The sequence below is a fragment of the Nasonia vitripennis genome, chromosome 5 (genome assembly GCF_009193385.2).
Source record: "Nasonia vitripennis strain AsymCx chromosome 5, Nvit_psr_1.1, whole genome shotgun sequence".
Taxonomy (NCBI): domain Eukaryota; kingdom Metazoa; phylum Arthropoda; class Insecta; order Hymenoptera; family Pteromalidae; genus Nasonia; species Nasonia vitripennis.
In genome coordinates this window covers 20,879,261-20,906,295 of record NC_045761.1, presented here as the reverse complement: position 1 = coordinate 20,906,295, position 27,035 = coordinate 20,879,261, and the positions used below count along the sequence as shown (strand labels likewise).

The following is a 27,035-nucleotide window of genomic DNA, read 5'->3' as shown; positions in this document are numbered from 1 at the left end:
CGCGCTGTATGCCATACGAATCTCACCCATTGCAGAATAAAGACAATAAATCAAGAGAGAAAAGAAAATACGCAAACTTGGCGCTATTTGCGTGGTTTTTGCCAGTTTTTGAATTCACCCAGCGATTTCGCAGATAACGTGAACGTATAAGCTCGATCTACCGGCGTAAATACTTTTTACACAAAAATATTGCGAATAAAATAACAAAAGATATGACTGTCAATGTTTACGTTCGAAACTTATATCTTATTGCCGAAAAATGTACAATTAGGTTTTACAATACTTTGTTTATTTCCGCCAACGATTGAGATTTCCCTTTCCTCATTATCATGCGTTACTGCGAGTCCCGAATTACTTTCTATCGCAGTCATGTACAACACTCTATCTCTACATTTATATTCTCGTCCCCTACAACTCGAATCATCACATACAATAGTGTTCAAGTAGGCTTACAACTCTCCAAGTTCTCTCTCTCTCTCTCTCTCTCTCTCTCTCTCTCTCTCTCTCTCTCTCTCTCTCTTTCTCTCTCTCTCTTTCTCACACGTTCCTCACGGAAATATGAGAATCAGCTTCTTATTCACGAAAGGAATTAAATTACCCCCCATGTCTCTTCCGGTAATATGTGACCCCCACCGTATATACACGGAACTTTCTCACTTTCGCCCTTGTATATATTTCTCTTTTATTACACAAGCAGTACCGTTACACACATTCTTTCCATTACCGAACAAGCGGCCGGAAAAATATTTTTATCGCGAATTCAGATATAGGCGCTACGTCAACACGGCCCTATACACGTCAATTCGATCCGTAGTAATGTTAACCAGTCCTAAAACAACACGTCCTGTTCTCCTCTCTCAAGGTGAATAAAAGCCTCGATACAGTTTGCAAATCCTCGGCATAATCTTATTCCTCCCTTGTACTTTACTATACATATTCAGTCAATTTCAGTCACGACGTCTTTGCGCGCAAGGTCAATCCAAAAAAGGCTGTGCCGCTGCTGCTACGATCGAATCGCTCTTCGAAGGCTCCTTAACGAAGTTGCCGCGCTTCCGCGGATCACAATGTAATTTCCCTGGCGTAAGTGCCGGCTAGATTTAATGAGCGTCACCAATCAATTCCCGACTGCTGTTATACCTTCTGTTGCACAGCCTAAGGTTACTACGATGCGCAGGGGATGATGAAGACCTTACTTAGCTTTCGCACTGCGCACTTGTAAAGGATGTTTCACCACGAGGACTTTGGCTTATCGAATCAGCTTCGGGGTATTGGGATGTTGATTGCTTGACATGATTTTTATTTTTAAGATGTATTCTATAAAAGGCAAAAACAAAAGCCTAAATCCGAGTGACCAATACCGAAATTTTTATCCGAGTTTCTTAACTACCCACTGATTGCCACAAGAGATTACGAAGAGAAAATCGCGTAGTTCAGCAATCGATGAAAGTCCTTCTTCAAAATCACAGAGCATATCCGTCAAAACAGCGTACATGAATAACCGAAGGCACGATAAACAAAGCTCCGAGCGTTAAAAATGTAAGAGGTCCATCAAAAATATACGTGGAGGATGCTATCGCTTTCGGAGCAGAAACAATTTATTCCCGACCGCCGCGGGACACGCTCTCTCTCTCTCTCTCTCTCTCTCTCTCTCTCTCTCTCTCTCTCTCTCTCTCTCCTTCGATTAATCACGCCGAGAGCTTGCTGCGTTGTTGTGTAAGCCAACATGTAAACGTGAGCCTTTCACGTGGCTCCATAATGCCGCTGTATTTTCTGCGCAGAAGAAATTTATTAAATCCTATTAAGTCGTTTCAATGGATTTCGGCGACCATCGCTCATCCGCGAGTGTACTTACATGGAAATCAAATGAGATGGTTAGTAGTTGACGACGATGCGTTTAGTCTTGGAAATAATTTGGGAAACTATGAAGACTAATTTTAAACTTCCCTCTATTGATTAACAAAAGAGAAGGTTGCAGGACTTTGTCGAGACAGGGCGCATCTCTCTCGAGTTTCTTCGAAATCGCGCGTTCCTTTTATTGATTCAAGCGAAAAGAACGGAGAAGTAAATATAGCGAGGAGAGGCTGAAATATTACATGACGGAGACTCCGATTCCTTTTGACGTGGAAATCGGAAAGGCGTAAAAGTGGTCTGTCAGGGTGTGGAGCATGTGCCTGTAAAGTGATGCAGTGTATCTGTCTAATTCGTTCGTGGGTGCATAAGTAAAAAGGAAAAAAAGTTTTCGGACGATCTTACTTACGTCGCTATAACTTCTGGCCGTTCGGCCAATATAATTTTATCTATACGCATCATCCTAAAACATCCACATCGGGAAATATATCACCGGATATCGGGCCATCTCTCTAGTTATTACATACATCCCGTTAATAAAACGAAGGTCGATCTCGTGATCGCCTAATAATTGATCCTTCGATATTATATCTTCTATTTGATGAAACTACCACGAAGCATGACACAGACAGTATATTTGTAGACTGCAAGGAACATAGGGAAGAATATGACAAAGTTATCATCGAATACAATCCTCTACATATACTCTTTCCAGTTCGCTCGAATCACGGTAAGCAATATTTATTTCATCGCCCGTCGTTACGGGATTTCCCGACAAAGAAATTGCATTTACAAAATTGTGAATTACTGAAGCATCGCAAGCTCCTTTAAGTTCCCGAAAGCGGCGCATATACATATATCTCCAGGACTCGGTCATTTCGCTCTACACACACGTGCCGGCGCGTCGTACATTATCCTTTGGCCCCTTAAGGAGATTCCCCGGCTCTCCAAAGACGAGGGAGAGATCTTCACTTCAATAGCTGGACGGCGCGGAGGAGCAAAACCTTCGAGTTGCCTATATTAACCGTCGGAAAAAAGTGACCACTTCGTATAGGCTCTAGGGTTTTATATTCACGTGCGCGTAATATTTCGTTTTATTAATTCGGATTTTTTTTTAAATGCATATATTCAAACGAGAATTTATTGCTCGATGCATTTATTCATTGACACGATTGAGCAAATGTGTTCGAATAATGCTTCGAATAAAAATGAAAGAGGCAGTGAAATATTTCGAACGATTGCGTTGCCGTCAAAATCAAATCGATCGACCCTACGATTCTGTAAAGCGTGACTGCATGTTTTTCAAATAGAATCTCGAGTATATCAATCAAACCATTTTTAGACTTAATAAACTGCTCATTCGTCTTTCAATTTCACTCGTCATTGCAAAATACGTCAACGCAACAGTAATATAAAAAAATCTGTCACCTTTAAAATAATCATATCCAGCTATCGATCGATTCGAGTGCGCATATACACGTCGGCCTTTAACGTAACCGGTGTACAAAGTAGCGCGAATTTGCGGCTGCAATTTCCGGCTGAAGATAGACGTCGTCGCTTCGCTTGTATACAAAAAGCGCAGGGGCCGAACGGTCCATTCAATATTTGCGCGAGACACTCGATCGTCGGCTTCTGCAAACGGAAGCGAAAGTTGCTTGTCTGATAAGGCCAGCACGAAACGGGGATACGTCGAGAACTATCGGAGAGTTTGTGTGTTCTATAGCGGCAGTGGATTTTTTATTCTTGAAATACGATGGCTGATTCTATTTTGTGCAAGTCTGATCATCATCATCTCTTAAAATTAAATTTTGTCTATAATACAATACAAATCGAGTTCAAAAGTTGGTTACCATTTTCAAAATTCACTATTTTTTATTAGGGATCCTACTACGATTGATTTTTTAAATTCATCCTGATATTAACAATATAACGTTTGAAAATAAATGCGTTCAATTTCGTCTCGGATAAAGCGCACTCGTATTTCTGGATTGTTTTGCGAGCGGATTAAGCATACTGTAAAGCTTCATTGTTCATGCGTATCAATTGCAGCGCACGTTTAATTCAATTTAAATAATGTTCTTTTGCGGAATGTTATATACCGGAGAACGCGAGCATGCATTTATGCAGTCATTTGAATACTTTATATCGAGCGTATAATGCGAAACAAAATCCAAAAGTTTAATAATAATCGTATTGTAATTTACAAGTAAAATAAAAAACCTCTTATTAATTCTCAAAACCCATAACAGAAAAAACAATTCTCCACCCGTATACTCCCACTCCCACATACGTATAGGTTCAATGACGCTCTCTCACGTCGAGCATTGCGCGCGCGGTGCTGATTTTTTTCTTCTCTTCGCCCAAAGCGTGCACTGACCTTCGTCGAGAAGATCCGAAAAAGTTGAAGTGGTATATACAGAGAGAGGTATACCTACGTCGTGTTGCTCGAAGAGCCGGAAGTCACGCGAAGAAGTGGTTGATCGCGTCGCGTGTCAGATGGCTGTTTTCTTTTTGTTGTCGGTTGAGGGTCGGAGCTATAGGGGCTTTGGATAAGTTAATAAACCAAATTGCTCGGCAATCAGTCGTTGGTATAAATCTTGGACTGTGTTTTTAGCAGGTGTCGGCTGTGTTAATTGGCTTGCTCGATTGTATTACGCTTCAATTTTCGATGCGTGATTTGCGCGCGCTGCATGATGAAAGGGAGAGGAAGCTTATTCGGAAAAGCGATGACGCAGTAGAATGTTGTAGTCAAGATTGTACGTTTTATTTGATTAACAGGAGGAAATTGATTCCAGAGATGAAGATATTGCGCGAAGAAAAAAGATCCATCGAGTTATAGTTTTGGACTGGCTTTTCCTTTACCGTTTGAACTTTTCGGCTTTCTAGTTTCTGGTAAGCGGCGATAGGTGGCGCATAGGTACTTTTCTATCTCCCTCGTTAAAATCATCTTACTGCAGTACATATGTAGCGGTATGTCACCTATGCCAAAACTGTCCTTTGTTGGGCATGCTCGAGCCACTCATGATAATAAATTGCTAGATATTCGCATCATTTTCTTGTAAATCGTTAATTTTGAACATGATCTTCTTGTTAAGTTTTCGCATTGGCTTCTAAATCATATTCTTAATACTGCTTTTAATCCAGCCTTTCACAACACTGTACTTTAATTTTATGCATTAAGAACGTACACATCGTTTCCACAACGCCTCATTACCGACGGCAATAAAAACGTTCGCGCAATGCATCACTCGATATCACAAGTGTTGCACTAAGTTATTCGCAAGCTACGTGTTTATAAGAGCGAGAGGTGGATGAGGTAAACTGAGGATTTCGTATAAAAAGTGCTTGATTGCTGTAAACGTTCCGCGAAAGGGAAATGGGTAATTACCGCAGTAACGACATTGCAGCACTTTCGCCAAACAGCTAGAATAAACATAAAAAAAAGGAGTAACAGGATGCGGCTGCAGATTCTCGAGTGTTTATTTACTATTAAGATGCGGTTTAGTCTTCCTTGGAAGCTAATTTCACTTGGCTTTCAAAGCTCTACGCGCTTTTAAATTTCTTGAAGGAAAAATAATGTGAACATTATGTTAGCAAGGAAGCTCCACAAAATATTCAAAGCCAATCATCCACCGAAAAGTTCGTAAAACTGGAATAGCGCCAGTTCTCCGACGCGCGAGTATCATCAGCCACGCATTTGAAATTTTCAGGGCGTTTCAGAAAAAGTGGACTTTCGATAAAACCATCTTAACCTACTTAACAGGGAAATGGATATCAAGATTTATTCGTCTCTCTCACTTTTTTCTCCCGGTGGAGCTTTTTATACATATAGGCCGCTGAGTCGGCGTTTCTTACGGAGATGCGCTGGAGAACTTTCAGCTCTTTTTTCGGAGATGTGTGTATAAGCGCAGTTTCCATGGGCTAAGCGTGATTGATGTCGTAATTTTCGCGCGGACGAACTATGCATACACGGCTTCTCTCGTGTACTTCTGCCGGACCATAAAGTTTCTGGAACTGCTTAGCGAATTAAAGCTCATAGTGTTCTATAATTTTTTTTCGATTGTCTGCACTAAGGATCGGCTAAGAAACTTTCGATTCTACAAGTTTAATCCACCATTGTGCGAACGTTTACGCATACATTCTGCGTAGTGAAAACGTTAGTAAAGAACGCACTCCACATTGCTTAGAATGCCTTATTTCCCATATAATTAGAACGAAGCTTCGTGTAGCACTTTTGCTACTTAAAAATTTCATTAAAACTTGGCGAGAATCTTCGGTCCGACTTTCCCCCCGTTCAGTTCTCAAGTTCAACTTCGTCCCGAAGAAAAAAGTGCTCACAATCGTAACCGATGGAATTTTCTTGCTATCCAGACTAGATTACTTCGCTGGTGTGTATTCATTATACATTAGTTTTTTAAACCAAGCGCGTGCGCCAAAGAGAAGAATCGAATTTCGCTCTTTTTAATCAGAAACAAAAAACGTTCTCCGATCGACCATAAATATTCATCGAACGATTCAATTTAATTTCCTTTACGTAAGCGCGTCGCGAGATAGAGAGAGAGAGAGAGAGAGAGAGAGAGAGAGAGAGATAGAGAGAGAGAGAGAGAAAGAGAAAAAGCCGCCGTGTAATTCAGTCAGCGACGGGACTATGCGCGTAACAGACATTCATCTCACCGACAAAGTCGATTAGAATTTTTTTCTTCCAGGAAGATCGAACTGCCGAGATCGGCTCCGCACAGCGTGACGCATTGTGCGATAAAAGCCGGACGAAATAAAGAGCTATAGAGATGCCTGGAGCGAGAGAGAGAAACGTGCAATATTAAATTCGTCGCAATTAAGAAACAGCCTCACGTAGCTGCACCAAATCCATGCGGCAGACGAAGGGACGTTGTCTCGAGGAAGGACAGAGAGAAATATACAGGAGATGGATAAACCGATCGACGGAGAAAAACTGCGTACGTGTGTGGAAGGGAGAATCAGACGGGGGCTGTATGTGTGTTGGAAGAGGGAAATCGACGAGAGCGAAAATTGCAAATCTGGAAAGTGACGGATGCGTGGAATTGATATGATATCGTGAAGGCTTTTAATGAAAATTCCGAGGAATATATTCACGGCGTTTTTCCGGGAAATAAGGGAGGGAAAAAATTGGCCGAGCAATAACAGGTCGTGCACGCACCGGAAGCAATTCGCAGAAGTTAACGCATAATGAGCCGCCTGGAAGGAAGGAAGCAGCTTCACTGGGTTTTACCCGTCGTATTAACCTTTCTTCTTTCATTCGGCCTTTTGGCGTGTAATTATAAACACGTCAGTCGTTGAGTGCCGATTTACGACTTTTCATTAAGTCTGCGGCTTGATGCATTGCTTTTGCAGCGGAACGCGTCCGATTAGGGCTAGAGATTTCATTGTGTTGGCTTTCGAAGATATATTCGCGTCGATTAAGAGCTTTTCTCAAGTCTACTTTTACGAAAAGGATAGGGAAGTGTTTTTTTTTTCAGAATAAAAAAAATAGATTTTCTTGAAAGATAACGAATGCAGTGTTTTTGCAAAGCCTCGAGAAGCACACGCGAGGTGAATTATGCCCGTATAAAGTCGAGTACAACGGAGCACGCCGTCAAAGTTTGCGAGATAATGTAACATGCTTTACATACAGAAACGGGCGAGTGGAAACAGAGCGAGTTTAGTCAGACGCGCTGCAGACAAGAGCTTTTATTTACCGTTTAATTATGTAACAACTGGTACACCCTGCTACACTGTTGCTAATTATTGTAGATGTTGGAGTGTTTTGTTAAGTAAATTATTTCGTTGCATTAAGTTCAGTAATAAAAAAAACTCCAAAAAATGTGCATTTCCCTTGCAACCTCCCCACCGCTATTCCTATATAATACTCTTATTTCTCCTTTATCGACGGCTTGTCACTCGGCAGCGACTATTTAGACTCTACGCGCACCCCACCTCCTCTATATTTACCCAGCGCTCTCGCGCGCGGAGATATGGATCAACTCAGCGACTTTTTTTTTATTAATAGTCTTACGCTCGCGCCCCGCATAGATGCGATCGCTCTCGCAGCGACGACAAATAGGCGTTTGTAAAGTAAAACCCCCTCGTGCCGCCTATGCACACACATACACGTATACATACACATCGGCTTATCTCTTCGAATATAGAAGAAGATTGTCATTGGTGCCTCTACCCCGGCGATGTTTATTACGAATAGATTGCGCTGCTCTCTCGGGCGTGAATGGAACGAGAGTGTGTGTGTGTGTGTAATTATTTAAATTTTAATAACGAGCTCCTGTGTGTGAAATGTTAATTTTACGGTTAACTCTTGTTTTTTTTTCGTGGGTGGACGGAGGGAAAACAAAGGGTGATTACGGAACGCTTGCTTTTATCGATTGCATACCTGCGTTGGTAAAAGAGTTGACGCGGCTGTAATTAAAATGTACATATAGAAGATTAGAAAATAATTTCCTCCGAAATAAGACACGCGCGTACGCAAATAGAACACAGACGTACTAGCAGAGAGGGGGGCAGACACCCCGGTATTAATTCGCCTCATTTCATCGCGACGGGTAGATTGAAAATTCCGCGCGAGGATTCCGATCGCGTTCCGACTGCCGGAATGTGCCGGCAGTGCAATGCCACAACTCAGTAGTCGGAGGGACGCGCGCCTGCGCGACTAATATTGCATCTCGCGAATCTGATGCGGTTTTGAATTCGCGGCTCGAAAAATAGTGTTGCAACTGCAACTGCGAACACTGCGAATGGAATGCATCGAAAAACTTCATAAATTTTGTTTACTCGCGCGTCCATCAGTATGTGTGAGTGTGTATAGGTGAGGGTGGCTGTTCATTACGGAAATATCGATCGTTCGGTTAGTCGGATTACAGAATTTCCGAGATATCTCCTGATCAATTAGTTTGATTGTGTAACGTGCGTCGCTCGCTCGCTCATAAGACACAGGAAGTAATCTGCGATTGATTAAACCCTTAGACCCTCCTTGCGTGAAATCGAATGAGCAATATCGCGCGCAGGAGCGACAACTTATCGAGCGAAGGGATGATACGTCGGGTGTGACATTTGCATATAATAGTGATCGATTTGGATGTATACGGCTTCGATCGCGTTTAAGTATTTTTTTATAACGAAGTTAATTAGCTGCTGTGTGAAAAAGAGGTTACGTTGAATAAAACCGCAAATTTCGAGAGCTAAATATTCAATGTATACAGTAACTAATGAATATGGCGATTTCAGTTCATTTGCGACCGAGTTTATTTAGCCGAATTTTATTTATCTCAGTTGATCATTTCTCGCTCGGCACACCTTTCATATTTCGAAATTCTAATATTTGTATTTACCGTACGCAAATCGTGCGTTGTTTAGAAAGAGTTTTCACCGCTTGCACAAAAGTCAACATTTTCCTACAAACGCAATCGCCGTGTAAAAATCTCGATCCGTACACTACCCAAGTAACGCCCCTAGTCTCCGCGCGCGAAAAATGAAAAATCTCCCGACTAAAATTGAAAATTTTCCAACCCTTCCCTCTCTCCAAATGAAATCGATAATAACAATCGTTAAATCCCGACTCATCTCGCGCGTGCCAGCAACAGAGGGATAACATTCCGCAGCAGTAGCAGTAGCAGCAGCAGCGACACTATACTACGTATCTCCGCGTCTGTAATATCCTCGCAAACGTCCCTCTCGCCCGTGAACTAAGCGATATTTTACAGCTTCAACAGCTGCACTCCCGATAACTCCTCGTGCCCGTGTATGCATGCGAAGGAAACTAGGAAGCTGTCGAATCGCCTCTCCCTCTCTCTCCCTCGTATACACACGTCAGTAGTACCGGGACACGTTGCGCAATAAATTCCGCGCATCCATATTGCGCCAGTCGTCGTCGTCGGTACTTTATTATAAGCCGCGCTAGCGCTGTGGAAGAGAGGAAATGCTTCATTTCCCTCGTCCTTATTTCTCGCCTCATTTTTTCCAGTCCGTACTTACAGGAGCGTTGAACCGGCGCTGCAGCGAAAATTTAACGGCTGCGCGTGAGTGCATCGCTATGGCGAGGAAAATTGTCGCCGGATATTTTTACCGTCGGTATATTCATAAATGCATTATCGCGCACGCGGCTCTGCTGAAAAATATAGCCTTTTTTTGGTCGACTGGAAGCGAGCGAGACGAGGTATATATAACGTGGATTATGGAGCGTATGCAAGCGTGTTGGATTTTCTCTTTGCCGGAGTGGAGGATTTCCTCTCGTGCGGCGGAGGATTCAAATGGACTCGATCCTTTTTCGCTCGAGAGGTTTTTGCCAGAGTGTGGAGGGGGATTTCGAGTGTAGGAATTGTTCCGCTAAACTTCGTTGTATTTATTTTTTAATTACAAATTGCGTCTCTGGAATAAGGCGCACAAAATGGTGGTGTAAGCAAGCGCATTTAGTATGCTACTTTATTTTGTCGTTAAAGTCAATCAGCCTGACGATTTACTTTTTATTAGTACGCGGAGCTTTGTGTTTGCTGGTAATGACGTGTCGTAAAATAATTTGATGACGCTGAGTGTACGTACTAGAGGTTTTCTGTGCGAAAGAGAAATAGTATATATATAGCTCAAATTTCACCCGAGGTAGAAATTGCCCTCCCCCCCTTGTTGCACATTGTACTTTTTTTGACAAGTGCCTGTAAAGACCCGTTTTCATGCATATAGCGTGAATGGTACGTTGCGCATTTTGAGTCGTAAACCACTCTCTTTCAAAAAATATCAATATTTTTCAAAAATTTTCAAAAATTTGATTATTTTTGAGTGTTTTTGAGTGCTTATGAGTAGCGGGAGGGAATGATTCCCTCCCGCACGCTCGAAATGACCAGCTTGATATTCACTTTAGAGGCATAGAAACGGGTCTCTTTCATGCACGTGTTAAGAAAAGATAATTACCCGATGTAATGAGTGTAATTGTGTATACTATAAATGTTTTGCACTGCACAATTGTATATAGAACGTAAAATATATGAAACTCTCGTGAATCCTATTGTATCAAATATAGAACGCCAATTTCCCAATCGATACAACTAATTTTTATACTTCATTTATGTCATCGCTTCTTATACACAGGCTCTCTCTCTCTCTCTCTCTCTCTCTCTCTCTCTCTCTCTCTCTCTCTCTCTCTAGCTGTGCTTTCGTAATTTCCGATATCGAAAATTGTCCACGTCATGCGGCCTTTATTTTTAGAACACAAAAGGCTATAAAGAGGCAGAAACAATTACAACTTGAGCCGAACAATGCATTTCTATTTCTGAGAGGGGACAGGTAAGGTTGAGGATGTAATGCGTATACATCCCTCTAAAAATAGAGCACATCGAAACGATGTAACGGTAAATGAGAATAAACGTTCGCCAGTATTACGGCTTATACCTCTCGAATAAGCAACGACGTAATGACGGAGCCTTTGCAACCCAATAACCCGTATCATCGCGATGGCTTCTTCATATACACGAGTAGAAAAAGCCTACGTTAGGTCAGACGCCAGCTTGAGCAGAGGACAGTAAAAAAAAAGGCGTAACAATCGAGTATAGAAACAATCGCCGAATTGCTTCTTCATCGCACGCACGACCCGGGCGTATTATATAAATTACGATTAACGAGCGGGGCGTTCGGCCCCCCCTTGACGAAAGCTATGAACGTGTCGCTATATATCCGAGCGACTGTATACACCGGTAGTAGTAGTACACACGGTCCATAAATTATTATCCGTGTTTCTTATCGAGTTTCCGGCGCTCCTTCCAATATTTTATTAAGGCCGTAACTTTAATCCACGTATTGGATGGCGCGCGCGCGCATCAGTCTTCTCGCGCAGCTCCGGTCTCCTTAAAGCTGTCGAGACGAGTGTTTTTATTTTTTTTTCTTCGGCTTCTTTTTATCTCCGCTACTTCTGCCTTTGTTTTCCGAGGTCGATTATCGAGATTACACTTACGACGAGCTGAAGGGGTGGATGCTGCTTTTATGTACGTGTACTTTGTGCTTTAGGAGACTATCGTATTTTCAGACATTCGATTTTGAAATAACGATCGGGTTCGGTATAGACGAAGAGATGTTGTTTTAAAGCTTCTACGCGGAAATGAAGCTTAACATTGTTAAAAAGTTTTACAAAGGGTTTTTTGCACTTTGCAAAAAAAAAAAAGAAGTACAAAGTTGTCAAAGAAACGAATCGTTAAATTTTTTTTTTCATTGAAAATCGGTAGCCCTGGTAGAAACGTTAACGGTTAATAAGCTAAGTTTTGGGCCACTTAGCTAAGTTGTGGTTAACAATTTAAATAAATAAGAGTTTAAACATTATAAATGCATAGATATACACATTAACTCAAGATAAAACAGAACATTTGCTTGAAATTTGTCAAATGGCTGTTATAATCCAGAAATTATAGAAAAATATGTTGCAATCAAACGTTTTAATGCGAGAAAAAAAGGAAAAAACAATTTTTAACTTAAAAATAATACTGTGTAGGTATAATAGACACACATCACTAAAATATTAGCAACATTTTGCTTTATTTTTTTACATTCAATTTTGATAATAATGACCAACTAAACTTAACTTTTTAACGGTTTTCACTCGTTAATTTTCTACCAGGAAGGTACATTATCAGAATCAACCCATATTCCGGGAAAGCTACTGGAGCCTATACGAAAAGTGGGACACGCGAGTTACTTCTCTCCTGTATTCCCTTCTCCCTTTACACCTCTCCAGAGACCCGAGCACATGGTCAAATAGCAGAAAAGTCAAGGTTCGGACACGACACATGTCTACGCCGTCCAGTGCGTGCAATCTCGTACCTACGCTCTTGGCTTTCGATTGATTGGAGGTAAATTCAATTTTTTTTCTTTCCTGTAAATACGTTATAAAATATCGAAGAAAGCTTCAATGAATTATTCGAAACGCGCATACATGGAACAGTCTTATGATATGCAGATTCGCGTTAATGAAACAAAAGCAGCAGCTCATTATGCTAATCTCGCGACAAAATACCATCCTGTTGACACAAGCGAATTATCAAGAGTATTATTCTCGTTCCGTTTTAATTGAAAACTCGCTCTCTCTCTAATATTTGTCCTCGTTAGGAAAGAAAATGCCGCGCGAGAATTGTTTTTCGCGCGACGAGTAGTAGCATGAAAAAATCATTACCAACGGGCTCTTCTCAACCTGATTAAAGGTAAACGTCTTAACGCAATGTCATCAGAGCGTTTCATAAAGTGAGGCTGAATCCTAAAACGAATACGCTTCGCCCGCATAGAAATTTTCAACGTCTTTCGAAAAACCCCATCAATTTTAATTCTTCGAATCCTTGTGCCCTTGATTTTGAAATTAAACCGGCCTAATTAGAAACGACTGCAAAATATCCGACGCTTCGCGAGTGAGAAAAATCCCGATCACCTTTGTCTTGATCAACGCGACTATAATATTAAACCTTTCGTCGCTACAGAGTACAGTATCATAATAAAAATCCTCATTAGCTCTTTCGAGCGTCCTTGCGACCAAATAACCGCGGATTCATAGGGAAATCGACACAAAAGAAGGCCAAGCCAAGGGACTATTAGAGCGTAAAACGGCAAACACGCGAAACGCAGAGAGAGAGAGGGAGAGAGAGGGAGAGAGAGAGAGAGAGAGAGAGAGGGAGAGAGAGAGAGAGAGAGAGAAAGGGAGAGAGAGAGAGAGAGAGAGCCGTGCCATTATCATCGCTGGGCGATATTGAAAACGACGTCATGATGGCTTCCGCGTGGCAAAGCGCGAAAAAGTAAAAACGAGAAGCGAATATCGCGGCTCTTGCTCTGCGCTCATGTAAACAAACGCGAGAGCAGCGGGTTCTCTCGTTCGCCGACCCGATATGGCTCAACTTTTCTCGATTATATTGCGCAAGTTGGGAGAAAAGTTTCTCTGCAGCAGCTTTTTTTCAGTCGTTTTAAAATTACTACGGCACATACGGATCGGGTGCAGGTATGGCTAGCCGCAAATGAAACTCGGTCGGATTCTTCGAATTCGTTTTTCTTTTCCGAGAACTGGATGCTCTGACTGACGGCCATGTTTACGAGGGGAAAATGTTTGTGTCGAATTAAAGATTCTACGATGTGTCGTTACACGCGTGCGCAGCGAGTGTGAAAAAAAATTGGGGATGAAAGGGCGGAAGCTTCTCGTCGTAATTAACGCAGCCATAAATAAATTGCAGTCGTAGGTAGTTCGGCGCGCGGTGGTATATGGTAAACAACGCTCGGGGTAAAGACGAAAGTTGTATATAATTTTGGCGCTACACGCAGCCAATTATACGGCGTGTGAAAGTTTCGCTAACAGCAGTTTTAGAAGTTTCGTGTCTAATTTCAGAGCGACGAAATGACAATTAAATTCTGGATTGCTGTGGATCAACTTTATCCACTCACGATTAATGTGCAAATAGGACGCGAAGTATTGAAATGCTCGTAAATGAAATGCCTCGTAATTTATGTCGAGTTTGTGCGGCGTTGCGGTGGATAATATGGCTCTTGAAATTGTGTGAGAATTAGTTTTTATAGGTTATATTAATCGATAGACACCCGCTAACGCAAAAATCGAACGTGAAAGAATCAAACAGCTAAAATCGAAACCGACACAAACCCCAACATACAACGAAACTCACCTTCCCCGATGCTCCTTACTCCTCGGTATCTCCTCCCCACAAGCCGAGCTTCTTCTTCTTCACCTGTCTCACCAACAAACCTTCAAGTCTACCACAACAATCCTCTCGCCAAAAATAGCTACAACACTCGCGAGTCACACGACAATATACAATCCTAGTATATAGGTTTGAATACAACGAGACACCCGCAAGCACGAGGTTGTCCGTTCGACGGAGGCACTAGTCACACGAAGCGTCTCGACGCGCAGACGGAGCGGCACTGAGGTCTGAGCGTCGACTCGCGCCGGTTGCTGTGGCTACCCCTAGTGCTGCTGCTGCTAGTTCCGATACGCGCGCCGACGTCGCACGGATCCTCATGGCCTGCTCCCTCTCCTTTTTTTCTGGCCGACTTTTTTTAGCTTTTTTTTGGATGAGATCTGCGGAGATTATTGGAAGGAGAGAGCTGATAGGTAAGTAATTCTGATAGAAAGTTAACTATATTTTTTTTCGAAGCTTATATTACTTGTGAATTATTGTCAACTGTACTTTTGAGATTAAACATTGGTATTATTAGGTGAGGTCTTCGATTAAAGAGAACCTAACCTATAAGCAGCCCGATTTTGAAACTGGCATATAATTTATTCATTCTCAATCTAAAAGCTACTTAAAATTTCAGAAAGCCCAAGCTGCCTCGCGTTGCGAATCTAAAACGAAAGCGCAGCCACGGGGAGCAACGATTGCTTTGATAAAAGTCCAGAATCAGAGAGCGCGAGCGAAAGCAGCAGAGCACAATCTATAGTCCGTGTGTATCCTGCAGAGGTGAAAAGGAATCGCAGCGTGCGACGGCGAGAGCAATTAGAAGAATGGGACTGGCAGTTTCTCAGGTAACTCGAGGGCGGAATTAATCCGTAAGCAGAGACACCGGTCATTCTACGAACTAATAACGAGCGTTCTATTTACCAGCCGTTCTGTATATATATATATATATATATATAGGAGCTCAAAGTGGGGTGAGTCGTTTTGTTGATCTATGTATAGGGTACCTGCTGTATTCGGTCGGCTAAAAGTTGTAATGAGACTATTATTGTTTGGGTTCTATTAATTTATAACTAGCATTTTCATTAAAAAGTTTCGTTCTGATTTGATAGTTCATGGATTTAGGCCAAAATATGTACCTGGAGCTGTTCATCTAGTGTTATATTCTCAATCTATTTTTCACTTTAATCATCGCAGACCAGACGTTATAACGCGGCGTAACGATCGATTTTAGCAAAGCAAACATCATATTCGGCTTTAAATTTCTTCGGTTTCTTTGTTTTGTAAAGTACGTTGTTTATACAGGTCTCGCGTAGTTCTGCTTTTATCAATATAAGTTTACTAGAGTACACACAGAAGATAGTATAGACTATATTATGATAAAAGCGTTGCGGAAGTTTACCTTCGTCATGGCATTGTGTTATCGATCCAACGCTATGCACACATTAGACTGTCTTAATTAAGAGAAAGATTTGCCTCAAACATCGCAATCATTATCACTTGACCATAAAAGTCTGTATTAAAAACCATCATCAGCTAAATGACCATCGACCAGTCGCAAAGCATCGCGGTTTGTACAAAGGCCAGTAATAATCGAGTCGTGTAACATACAGACACACAGAGTATATCAAAGAGATCCGAAGCGCATCGCATGACGTTCCGGAGGTGGCGTAGCCGAAGGAGAGCGAGAGATTCAATCTCCCTCTCTCATTATAGCGTCGCGTGCAAGCTTTAACAAGCAAGTTAGACTGCTGCAAGCTTGCGGCCCTGAATTTCGCTTCTCCTGGATCTTGCGCGAGGCGTTTACGCTACTTCGCCGCAACGTACCTGTGTGTGTAGCTCCTGGGAATATGATGACACCACGGGCTGTTTGGCGAAATTTCCGAGGCTTCCCCGATACCGATGACCTAGGAACAGCCCGTGTGCACGTGCTGTGTGTTCGGAACTTTTTCGATTTTCGAGGGAAGATTTCGGTTTCGACTTTCGATGCATTCTGTATAGGAGCTTTCGAACTTTGTTTCGAACCAACGTGTCCTGTGTACTTGGAATTTTAATGCTATAAGAAGTACTTAAGGTGGAAGGAGGAAAAGCTCTACTTTTAATTGTCATACCTCGATTACGATTATAAAGTAGAGGGAAAAAGTGAGACGGAAATTGTATTCGATGGAATTTGAAACATTCGTATCGTGCGACTCTCATACACGTCCTCCCTTATTTTACAATATTAAAAACTTTACAGTTTTGAATTCATTTTCGCTGTCCTAAATGCCTTCAGTCCCTCTGCTCTGCCGATGCAAATGCATATACGCCAAAAATGCGCTCTATTTTTCCGCAGCCCCATAAAGAGTATACGTGTGGCTTCACATGTGCGGAAAATACTGATGTCTCGCGCGAGCATTTTTCACGCAACGTGAGAAAAATATGAAAGTTCTGTTTGCGAAGAATTTGGATTAATACGAGTGTGTTGAAAATAATACAAAAGAGAAGTATAAAGTTACTGCGTTATAAATAAAAAGGCTCCATCGCATAACGGTAGAATTTCCATTAAAATATAGATTAAAACGATTAAAACTTCCCGCGGCGATCCGGTAATTTAAAAGCAAAACTTCTGAGAATGAATCCGCGAACTTTAAATAAACCTTAAACGCGTTAAAGCTCGATGACGTTACCAACAGTAAAATTAGTCGTACGTCCGCATCCGCGTATGAACGTTTAATCTAATTAGACGAGCAATTGACAAAATGAGCCTTTGGAACTTATACGTGAATATTTGGCAAATCGGATTAGCGAGCGTAAGTCATTGCGAAATCACTGCTGCAAACAGATAGGACTCGCCTCGTTGGGTCCGTTCGCACCACTTAATTGCGAGGACAACGAGGATTAAGCTTTTGCCGACGAATCAAGTAGCTTACGGTGCGTGTGGTTCGATTCCGACGCGTTTGTCCCATGTAGGCTGGAGGAGATTTATTGGACGGTGTACAGACTTAAAAAGAATTAACTGATAAATACGAAGGTTGATTTTTTAACTAGCGTTTATTACATAAATAATTGTATCACCAGGTAATTTTATAAATTTGAAAAGATTACACGCAGAAGAAGATTAAGGTCAAAAAGATTGTGAGAGTGACATTAAATCTATGTGCCTCGATTATACACAAGTCGAAAAGTTTACAAACGTTAGACTCCATTAACAAACAATAGTGTTCTTTTTTTTATTTGTACGGAAAACTGAGAGTAAACGGCTTCTATTCTTATTAAAACTACAAACCAGCGATTCGACAAGTTAAGTATATTTACGAGTGAACGAAGTTTTGTAAAGGTTCTTATGCATTATATAGTAGAATTTAATAGATATTTAAAAACAGCAGTTAATCTCACCCTACAGCTTTAACACGGGAAATATTTTATTTTTTAGATTAATTGCGTGCACAAAATTTACTTTTTACCTTCGAGTGCTTTTCTTACATTGACATTACGGTATACTCAATAATTTGCAGTACTAGTAACTTTCTTCGAATTATTTTATTTAATCAAGGCAATATATTATTTTTAATAACCTCGTTAACAACGCAGTTCTTAACAATTTTCGCATGACAAGTCATTTTGATTTTGTTTTATTTTTATATTACATAAATCTTATTCTTTATTGAATCTGTAACAATGCCATCTATAAAATATTGACATAGATTTGAATTCGCGTATAGTAGTCAAAGATTCAAACGCTCCTTACAGGTTTCAATCTCTCTTACAATAGGACAATAAAGTACTCGAGTCGTCAGCGACGAACAGAGGCCCTGAAAAGGTTTGAAAATAATTTCAATTTCAAACCACGAAAATCATCCATCTCGAGATTTTACAATTCGTCGAAAATAGCGAACTTTAGAGAGTTTAAATATACGTATGAATAGAAATTAGATCGTTAAGGTTTATCGCTAGAAAAAATGTTTGGAAACGTGATTTGTTCATATCCTTCTGTTTATTTATTTACTCTTAAACTAACAATTAAGTATGGTGTTTGTTTCCATAATCTTCTGAAGCATCAAGCAGATTTTGCTTATCTCGTAAGGCTGGTTCGAACACCTTTCGATTCTTTTTCTTGTTTTTTTTCTTATTTACATTAGTTTTTCTCTCGCCCTTATAACACAAGTAATTACTTGGAACTCTAAAGAATCAATAATACAAGACTAATGTTTTTTTCTTAAAACTACTCATATAATCGAATGTTTATAAATTCGTTTGTTCTTTTCGGTAAATCACTCGTTGGCATTGCTTTATAAAATTTGTTTGTCTATAATTTATATCAAATTGATGTAAGTAGTCGATTCATAGTTTGGTAAGTTTACAAAGGTGTGATGCTTCTTTTTGATTTAAATATCATGAGATAGACATAAAATATTTACATTCACTAGAATTTTGTATACGATTCAAGCGTTAAATTACACTGATTTTCCAACAGATGTCATAAATTAGTAACATTCCAACGTGTTGGGCTAAGTCTAAATACAATTTCACTTACACTCCGTCATAGACTTTTAGACTTTTCGCAATTCACAACATCGCTTCTATAAATTTCCACTTTGATCGAAACCAAACACTGGGGTCGAAGCAGCAAGAACATTCGGATTTCAAATCCTAAAAAACGTTAATTTATAATTCTAAAAACAAGGTCAAAGTAAACATTAAAAAAAACGGCAATTCGACGTAGGGCGAGAGCATTATCGTTGCGGGCCGAGAATTCGCAGGTTTACTACACAGACTCCTGAGCAGGGGGGGGGGGGGGGTGGAACGCCATCCGGATGTTAATATCGTATCGGCTGCCACACGCCAGTAGTCTCGTCCCGTCGGTAATAGTGCGGCCTGTTGTCCCGGAACACCGTAACCGCAGGAAATTGATTGTCCTGGATGTACTTTAGCGTTGCTCGTATCTGAAAGTAAAGGAAATTCACGTTAATTTGCAAACTTCTGTGTTTATCGTTAAACCCAGCAACTAACTTTACATCATACATTAAATCTCTTTCTGTGTAATGAAAAAATAGATAAAGATAACGCACCTGAGAGACGAAGTGTGGAAGTTCGACGTCGGGAGAAGTCGACAGGTGCTGTAGAATAAACTGATCGGACTGGGCAAGCCAAAGATCGACACCTCGCAAGGGATCGTAATTGAACGGTCCGATTCTCAAGAGACCAAGCGTACAGTCGTAGACGTCGAGAACCTTGAGGGATGAAATTTCAAAATTTAGTTTACATTTTTTAACTGTAATTGAAGTACGTGCACTTGAACATTTTTGTGACGATTCAGAAGGCCTTAAAGTGACGAGCTTACGGTATAAATAACGAAGTATTTTAGGACCGACGATAAATTAAAATCAGAGGAAGTGTGTAAAGTGTTAGAAAGTGACATCCTATAAATTATACGCGGGGCTATTTTCGTTATACACGCTTGCAATATGTGTATTATCATGATGTGCAAATTTCGTAGGAAATGACGGCATTACTCTTGACAAATCGGCCCTCGTTTCAAGCACCGTGTAAACATATTTTTAACAAACTTATCTTTTATCGAAAATCTCAAAAAATTCACCTAACGGTATCTCTGCAAACAAAACTCAAAGACGTACCTGTTGTCCGCCGGTCAAATGCCTGGCGCACCTGAGCGCCTGATCGGGACCTTTGTCGGGGAAAGTGGCCGGGAAAATCTCGCCGGTCTTGACGTTGAGGCCGATGCCGTATATCATCGGCCAGTGGATGCCGCCTCTAACGGTCGTGTTCAGCTCGCCCACGCAGCAGAGCGTCAGGTCTATCTCAATGGGCTGCTTGTGAAACGCCACTGAAAGGGCAACGTTTTATATCAGCATCATTCGGAATTTCGAAATTGCCGCGCGTGCGCGAAATTTGCATGCGGTCGAATTGCTACTCCAGCTTGAATGGGGCTTTTGGGTAACGGGCCGAGTTAAGTTGCGGAATAGTTTGACAGTCTCGCGAAACGAGTGTTTGTTAAAAACCGGGAGGGATTGCATTTTTTGTCTAAAAATAACGAGAAAGTAACACGAGTATATCGATAAATTGTCTGCGTCCGACTGACGGCGCATATTTCACGCAAGTATGATTGATATCATCCGCATAGTACAGCACGTGTTACAAGCACTGCAACGTCACTCCGTATGTAAACGATAACTCGTTGAATTTTCCTTTCGCGCTTATGCACACAGTGTACCCATACACTGACCCGTAATACAAACCAAAAATACTCAAGAAATTCATCGTTTAGCTAAATCAAAGGCGAAATCAACCGGTAGTAATCTCGGAAAACCATATAGCAGCTTGTGGGTATACACGTGCGGCAGAGACAATTAGCATAACTCACGGAGTATATTGTAGAAGAGCACCTCGGAGTAGTTTCTCGGGTCGGAGTAACCGCCGACGAGCTGAAGCTCGAGACGTCCCTCGGGAAAGCCGAGAGCCAGTTCGGACACCCTGTGGATCATTTGCGCCGCCGCGTCGTCCGTGCCGGCGCCGTCCAGGTGCGCCAGGGCCACTGCTCCGGAACCTGCATTCGTGAGAATAAAATCAATGATGTGTATCTTTTATTCTCTCTAAGAATATCGAATCGCCTCGTTATGCACCGAGAGAGCTGACTCTCATCGAACTGTGCCTAACGACTTCTAAACATATAACGAAAGAGGATCTCGCCGGCGCGTGTGGAGAGGAGGCAGCGGTAGCGCATAGGGAGTCGCTTTTAACGAGGCGAAATTACGAATGCAAGTGCGCGCCGCGGCATCGAATATTCAGGTGCCGGCGATTCCCATAGAAATGCCGTTGCTCTTCTGCCATTACACGTACGTATGTGCGAGCCTCGGGATATCTCCGCGTGTATGTGTCAATTAGGAAAGCTTTTTTATTACGATACCGTAAAGTGTTTTGTTTTTCGATGTTCATCACTTTTAAGGCGATTGTTTACCGTCGCTAATTATGTCAGTTCTCGAAACGAGTCGACCATATTCTGTCACGATATATTTCCGCTTCAATAACGCCACACATGGCTTCGGAACTTAACAGGTAGCTAAATGTAATTACGTTTATGGATCGTACATCACCCATGCAAAACATCGACGCTCAGAGTTTTCCTCCCAAGCGTAAAAATTTCTGAACATGAAAATCCAGATTCCGTAGCTCGGAGAAGAAAATCACGGCAAAAAAGAAAGCAGCGCGTTCAATACAGAGAAACGTCCCGACGCCAACGGCCAGAACAAATCGTGCTCGATAATTATCGACCCGTCGCCGCATACGCGCTCGGCGGCGGAGACATCGTTACGTCTCGGCGTCTCTCTATCTCGCTCTTCTTCTCTCTCGCTCACTCTTGCCTTCTCTCTACCTTCATTCTCCTCACTCGCGCGAAATGGCCTAGAGAAGCGACTGGCCGAGGTGATCGTTTTCTTTTGTATACGCCTGAGCGAGGAGGAGAGACAGGCGAGAATAAATAAAACGAGTAGACGATGGTACGAGGTGATGGGGGTAAGGGGAAAAAAGTGAGACGAGCGAACAAGCCATCGAGTGTGTATTGAGGACGAATCGCGGTGTGAAAGGAAGGTTATTTTTGGTAAGAAATGGAGTATGGTTAATAGCATTATGATTTTTACGAATTTATCGATCGCGTGAGATCTCGATGTCGGGCAGAGCACAAAGAGGAGAGAATCTACTTTGCTATGGCTCTTTGCAACGGATACCGTCAAAGTCTAGGAAAAATCTCGAGACTTCGACGGACGGCACGGCAGCGAGGAGGATCGGATTCGCGTTTATAATCGCACGGAAGCCTTTGAGCTCGTTAGTTTTTTCGTATAATGCTGACGTATCGACGGGAATTTCAAGAATTCTTAAATCGATATAAAATTAATCGACGGTAGTGATAATCGCGATGATCGTATTTATGAACCAGTTGTAGGTTTTTTCGTCACCGGTCGTCTTTTAAGTAAAGAAAGTTCTTGATAACTCACCAGAATGCCTCACCACGACGATAATACACGTCGTCACGTCATCCGAACCGAGGATGTTGACGTTTTCTGCAAAACAAATTATATTTTCCTCTCAAACTTACAACACACCACATACTCCATTTGAAAATCTGCGCAAACATATTCATGAGAGCCAGTAAACTGAGCGATTCACCTTCAAACGGAGTTAATTGCAAAAACACGAGAGTCGAATATCTAATATATAGTAACTCACTGTCGTGTGGTAAAGTTGCAGCCATTTCTCGCTGCTGGACGTAGAGAAGGCCCGCGGGGCCCACAAGTTTCGCGGGCAGCATGTGGAGTTGTGCCGCCGTCTCACGGTATATCGGGTGAGCCGCGTACAGGGTTCGGCTGTCCATGGGGACCTCCTCCTGCAGGACCCCGTTCACCACCAGCACCATCCTGAAACGTTGGTAAATTGTTGATTGACGCACATTCAGATTTCGCATTTGAATTATACTTTTTTAAATCCCGATCTTTTATGGATTCTAAAACACTTCGTCATAGCGAACCCCCCTAAAAATCCAAGCACGGACAACTCGTCCGTAGAATCACCATCAAACCCATAAAAATGAAAATCGTATAGATTACATCCAAGTTAAACCTCCAATAGGACGAATTTGTCATGACGCTCGCATATATCGCACTGCGCCTACTCCCTCGCGCCTCTACTGCGCTGCAGTCCCGTGCGACCGGACAGAGAGCATCGTTTAGTACGTGTCACGAGAGGTGTATACATCGAGAGCCACCGCAGCAATTTGCATACGCATAAATATGGGACTACAGCTGTACAGTCCTGAGTGTGTCTGTGTGTGCGTATGCACTCGTTTGTGGCTGCGTATATACCTGTATACACACGGACGGAAGCAAGGCTTATGCGTATGTATGTTTCTGCAGGATCATAAAGCAGGAAAAGAAACAGACGGAGAAATGGGGAACGAGGGAAAATGAGATGGAGTGACAGATGGAAGTGGTCGGGTATGCGAGGGATTGATTTATGGGGAAAGTGAGAGCTGGAGATTGATTCGGTTTTATTTACAATTAAATTTATAGAATATATAGGCGTCGTTATAAAATGCTGAAATTCATTTCTGATTCCGTTTGTATGAGCCAAGGCTTCGTTCGCGTGTGCGAATTCTCCGAGGAACGTTCGATAAATAGATTTCCCGGTACTCCCCTTGACGTTGCGTTTGCTCTCGTGTCTTTAATTAATGATTAGTTTATACGTTCGCACCGTTTCTTCTAATCCAGCCAAGTCGAGATATTTAATATGAAAAGCCGGCCGAATGATGAATTAATCAACGTCCTCGGGAAGTTCGATTCTAACAGTAACGCACGATATTATAATCGTAAATATATCGTAGTGTATTATTGTGCAAAATATATAAAAAGAGAAAACTGCAATATTGCCAGGAATCACCGGCGTGTAAGTCTCGTATTAATCGCGCGGATTATCGGGCGACACGTGCGCGTCTATTTATACGAGATATAAGTGAGCTGGAAATGCAATTTAAGCGCCGCGTGTGCCCGGTAAAGAGCGACAATTAATAACGGCACAAATTACAGCGAGGCGCAGCGATTTTTAACTGCGGAGCGATGATTCTTTTTCGAACTAAGTCGAGAGAGATATCGATTACATAATAATGATTCGACATGCTTATATTTTACCATCATCAGCTATATTCATTGTTTGATTCAAAATAATAGCGCGATCGGCTTATTATCCACGCCGACGAGTCTGTTTACCAAGGCGAAATCAGAGACCGCTCGCTATTTTTGCATCTCTCATTCTAAATATAAGCGAGAGCCGAGAATTAAAGAGAATATAAAAATATAAGCGAGAAACTTGAAAAAATGCAGAACCGCGCGAAGTAGAGAGCTTTATCAGCTGTTAATTCCCCCGTACGGGCGCGTATAAGAGAGAAAATAAAAATCGTATCTGCGCGGTGCGGGAATTGCGTAAATCATCGGCACGAGTTCGTCGAATTAAGAAAAGTGATAAGTGCGATAGACGCGCGCGCTCGGACGTGTATATTATTTTTGTTAAAAAAGTCAAAGCGCCGCCGCCGTTATGTATAGTCGGCGAAGGCAGTATGGAAACAGCTGATGCAATAATCTTCCATCATCGCGATAAGTTTTATCGTTTATTCATGCAACGCTCTGGAAATTACTGAAACTAGAGGAAAATTTTGATAGAGTGTATACGGGAAAGAGGAAGCGCACATATAGTGGATAATTTTATTTCTTTGATTCGCACAACGTGATCGCATCAAAAACTGTCAAAGCTACAAATCATTTCATCTCCCTCAAACATCAACTCCAACAAGTATAATTTTCCGGTCTCTCTCTCTCTCTCTCTCTCTCTCTCACTCTCCAAAAAACAAACCAGAGCAAAGCAAACACTGCTCGCTCGCGACTCTTATAATCGCACGTACTTCTCACCAACCGGCCGGCACGTCTCGCTCGTCGAAAAGTAAAACATATACATCCATCCCTTCCCCCTGTGATCAGCTGCTTCTTAGAGCTCTCACGAGCGCGAGGCGTGCAGCCTCGATAAACTCGGAAACAATATCGGCGCACGCGTATATAATACGTGCTCCTCTTCCCTATTCGACGATCTGTTTATCGGAAACGCATTAAGCCGGCGTCAATACAGCCTCATGCACACAATAGCTGCGACGTCGTCGTCGTCGTCGTTTTCACGCTTATCCGCAAGATCTGTAGCTGCGCGGCGGACAAACTCTCGCTGTTATCCCTCGAAAATCGCGAGGAGTATTGTTATAGGTGTGCAAGCTGGTATTGAGGAAAAATGCCGTGACGGCTTCGGCTCGCGCTTTATTCCGCTTCATTGTACAGGCGACGCGGTGCGCTTGAAATTTTCAACCAAGACTCGCGGCTTTCACGTTCGAGTTGTTTTTTTCGGGGTATGCGTGTACTGCTTTGACGCAAGTTTAGAGATAAGGAGAGGGACACTCCGCTTTGGTTGCTAGACTCGGATTTTGGTAAACAAGTCGTTTGAGTAGTATGGGCAGACCCGAACGCATCTACTTATAATCAAGGCGCCCGTTTTGTTTTCGTCGCGAAATCTATACGATTTTGTTTTTTTTTTTTTATAAATTTAAATGAATAACCATCGAAAAAATTTTACCATTTGAATACACAGCAAAGCCACACGCGTCAAACGGAAACTCGTCGGCGACTCGTAAAAAACGAAAATCTTAATTTCAAATACGTGGCGCGGAACATGCCTTTGAAGCAGGCCGCCCGTGTACACGAAGTAGCTTATGTATAGCCGCGTGCTTTCGAAGGTTTGGCGTAAAATTTAAAATTGCCCTTATTGAGCATCGAAAATGATGGAGATTCGAGAGAGGCGAAAGTGGATCGCGCGTATGAGGCGAAAGCGTACACGCGCTGTGGAGGCTTTTTTTGCTCCTCTCGTATATTCCACTCTATTTCGCTGTGTATAGATATACAGCCGTGCGCGCGTTGCTGTATGGTACCGGTGAAGTGTATGCAAATTTTGCTATGCTTAAAACGTGTTTTTGAAATATGTCCTTAAAGTTTAAATTCACTTTCGATAATGTTACGTACAGCTGCGAAGTATGTACCTTAAAAATAAATGTTAACTGCTCTTCGACGAGACGTTGCTTGCTTCACCTCATCTTCGTCGGATTCTGAAAAAGTTGTCGTTTTCATAAACACTTGCGCAACACATCGGGCCATGAATTCACACGGACTTGTTGATTATTCATTAGAGCGTAGATAAAACTATAATGTGTTCAGTTTGCAATTTAATTCGTGTGATATAAATCGTGTCAAATTTTGATTGAAAAACAACAAAAAATAATTCAAAATAAATCGATTCCAAAGACCAAAAAAACACCAAACATCGGCTCGTTCCAACCAAATCACTCGAACAACACCAGCAGAGAGAGAGAGAGAGAGAGAGAGAGAGAGAGAGAGAGAGAGAGAGAGAGAGAGAGAAGAAAATCAATCGATCGACCGAATATACCGATCGATCAATCAACCGATCGATCGCTCGATCGATCAACACCTCAGCATAACACTTACACGCACAGCCACACTGTATAACGCGTTGAATCCGACCCCTCGGCGAGGTTATACGCTACCGGCGCCCGCGCGCGTGTGTGTACCACTCGAATATAAGCACGACGTGTACAGCTCGCCCGCACTGCGACCTTTCGAGAAGGAGGCAATCGGCTCGACTAGACCTCGCTCTCGTGGCCTCGGCACTCGTTGTCGTCGTCGTTGTACTGTACTGCTGCTCAATGGACGCGGAGGAGGGAGAGACGGGGAGTCTCGCGCGCGAGTGAGAGAGAGAGAGAGAGAGAGAGAGAGAGAGAGAGAGAGAGAGAGAATCATCGTCATCCAGTCGACGGCCGATGCGAAGCTCGCCGGCGCGCGCTCGTTAACGAATCGCGGCGGGCTAATTATGACCGGTAAGAGCGCGGCTATCAGTCGCTGAGCTGATTGGTCGTGAGGTATG

At 42.2% G+C, this 27,035-nt stretch overlaps 2 protein-coding genes across 14 annotated transcripts in view; both read right to left on the bottom strand.

The window, feature by feature from the left end:
- The window catches only part of LOC100124125 (GTP-binding protein Di-Ras2), an 87,635-nt gene extending 72,875 nt beyond the window's left edge, over nt 1-14,760 (bottom strand). For all 6 annotated transcript variants that reach the window (XM_008209356.4, XM_032601000.1, XM_008209361.4 and 3 more), the window contains exon 1: nt 14,505-14,760. The gene's annotated coding sequence lies outside the window, so the exon portion shown is untranslated. The remainder of the gene's footprint in view (nt 1-14,504) is intronic.
- Nucleotides 14,761-17,537: 2,777 nt separating this feature from the next.
- Nucleotides 17,538-27,035, bottom strand: part of LOC100115435 (protein N-terminal asparagine amidohydrolase) — a 76,009-nt gene continuing 66,511 nt past the window's right edge. For 4 of the 8 annotated variants that reach the window (XM_032600998.1, XM_003426451.5, XM_032600997.1 and 1 more), the window contains 6 exons: nt 22,743-22,930; nt 22,511-22,576; nt 20,884-21,066; nt 20,138-20,346; nt 19,571-19,732; nt 17,538-19,444 (listed from right to left, as the gene is read on the bottom strand). In XM_032600998.1, coding sequence (XP_032456889.1) covers nt 19,319-19,444; nt 19,571-19,732; nt 20,138-20,346; nt 20,884-21,066; nt 22,511-22,576; nt 22,743-22,929 — 933 coding nt within the window. In that variant the 5' untranslated portion in view covers nt 22,930 and the 3' untranslated portion in view covers nt 17,538-19,318. Of the gene's footprint in view, nt 19,445-19,570; nt 19,733-20,137; nt 20,347-20,883; nt 21,067-22,510; nt 22,577-22,742; nt 22,931-23,119; nt 23,644-26,136; nt 26,203-26,599; nt 26,807-27,035 lie in introns of those variants that run through there. The other 4 variants (XM_001608223.6, XM_032600996.1, XM_008209353.4 and 1 more) reach the window with 4 other exon arrangements.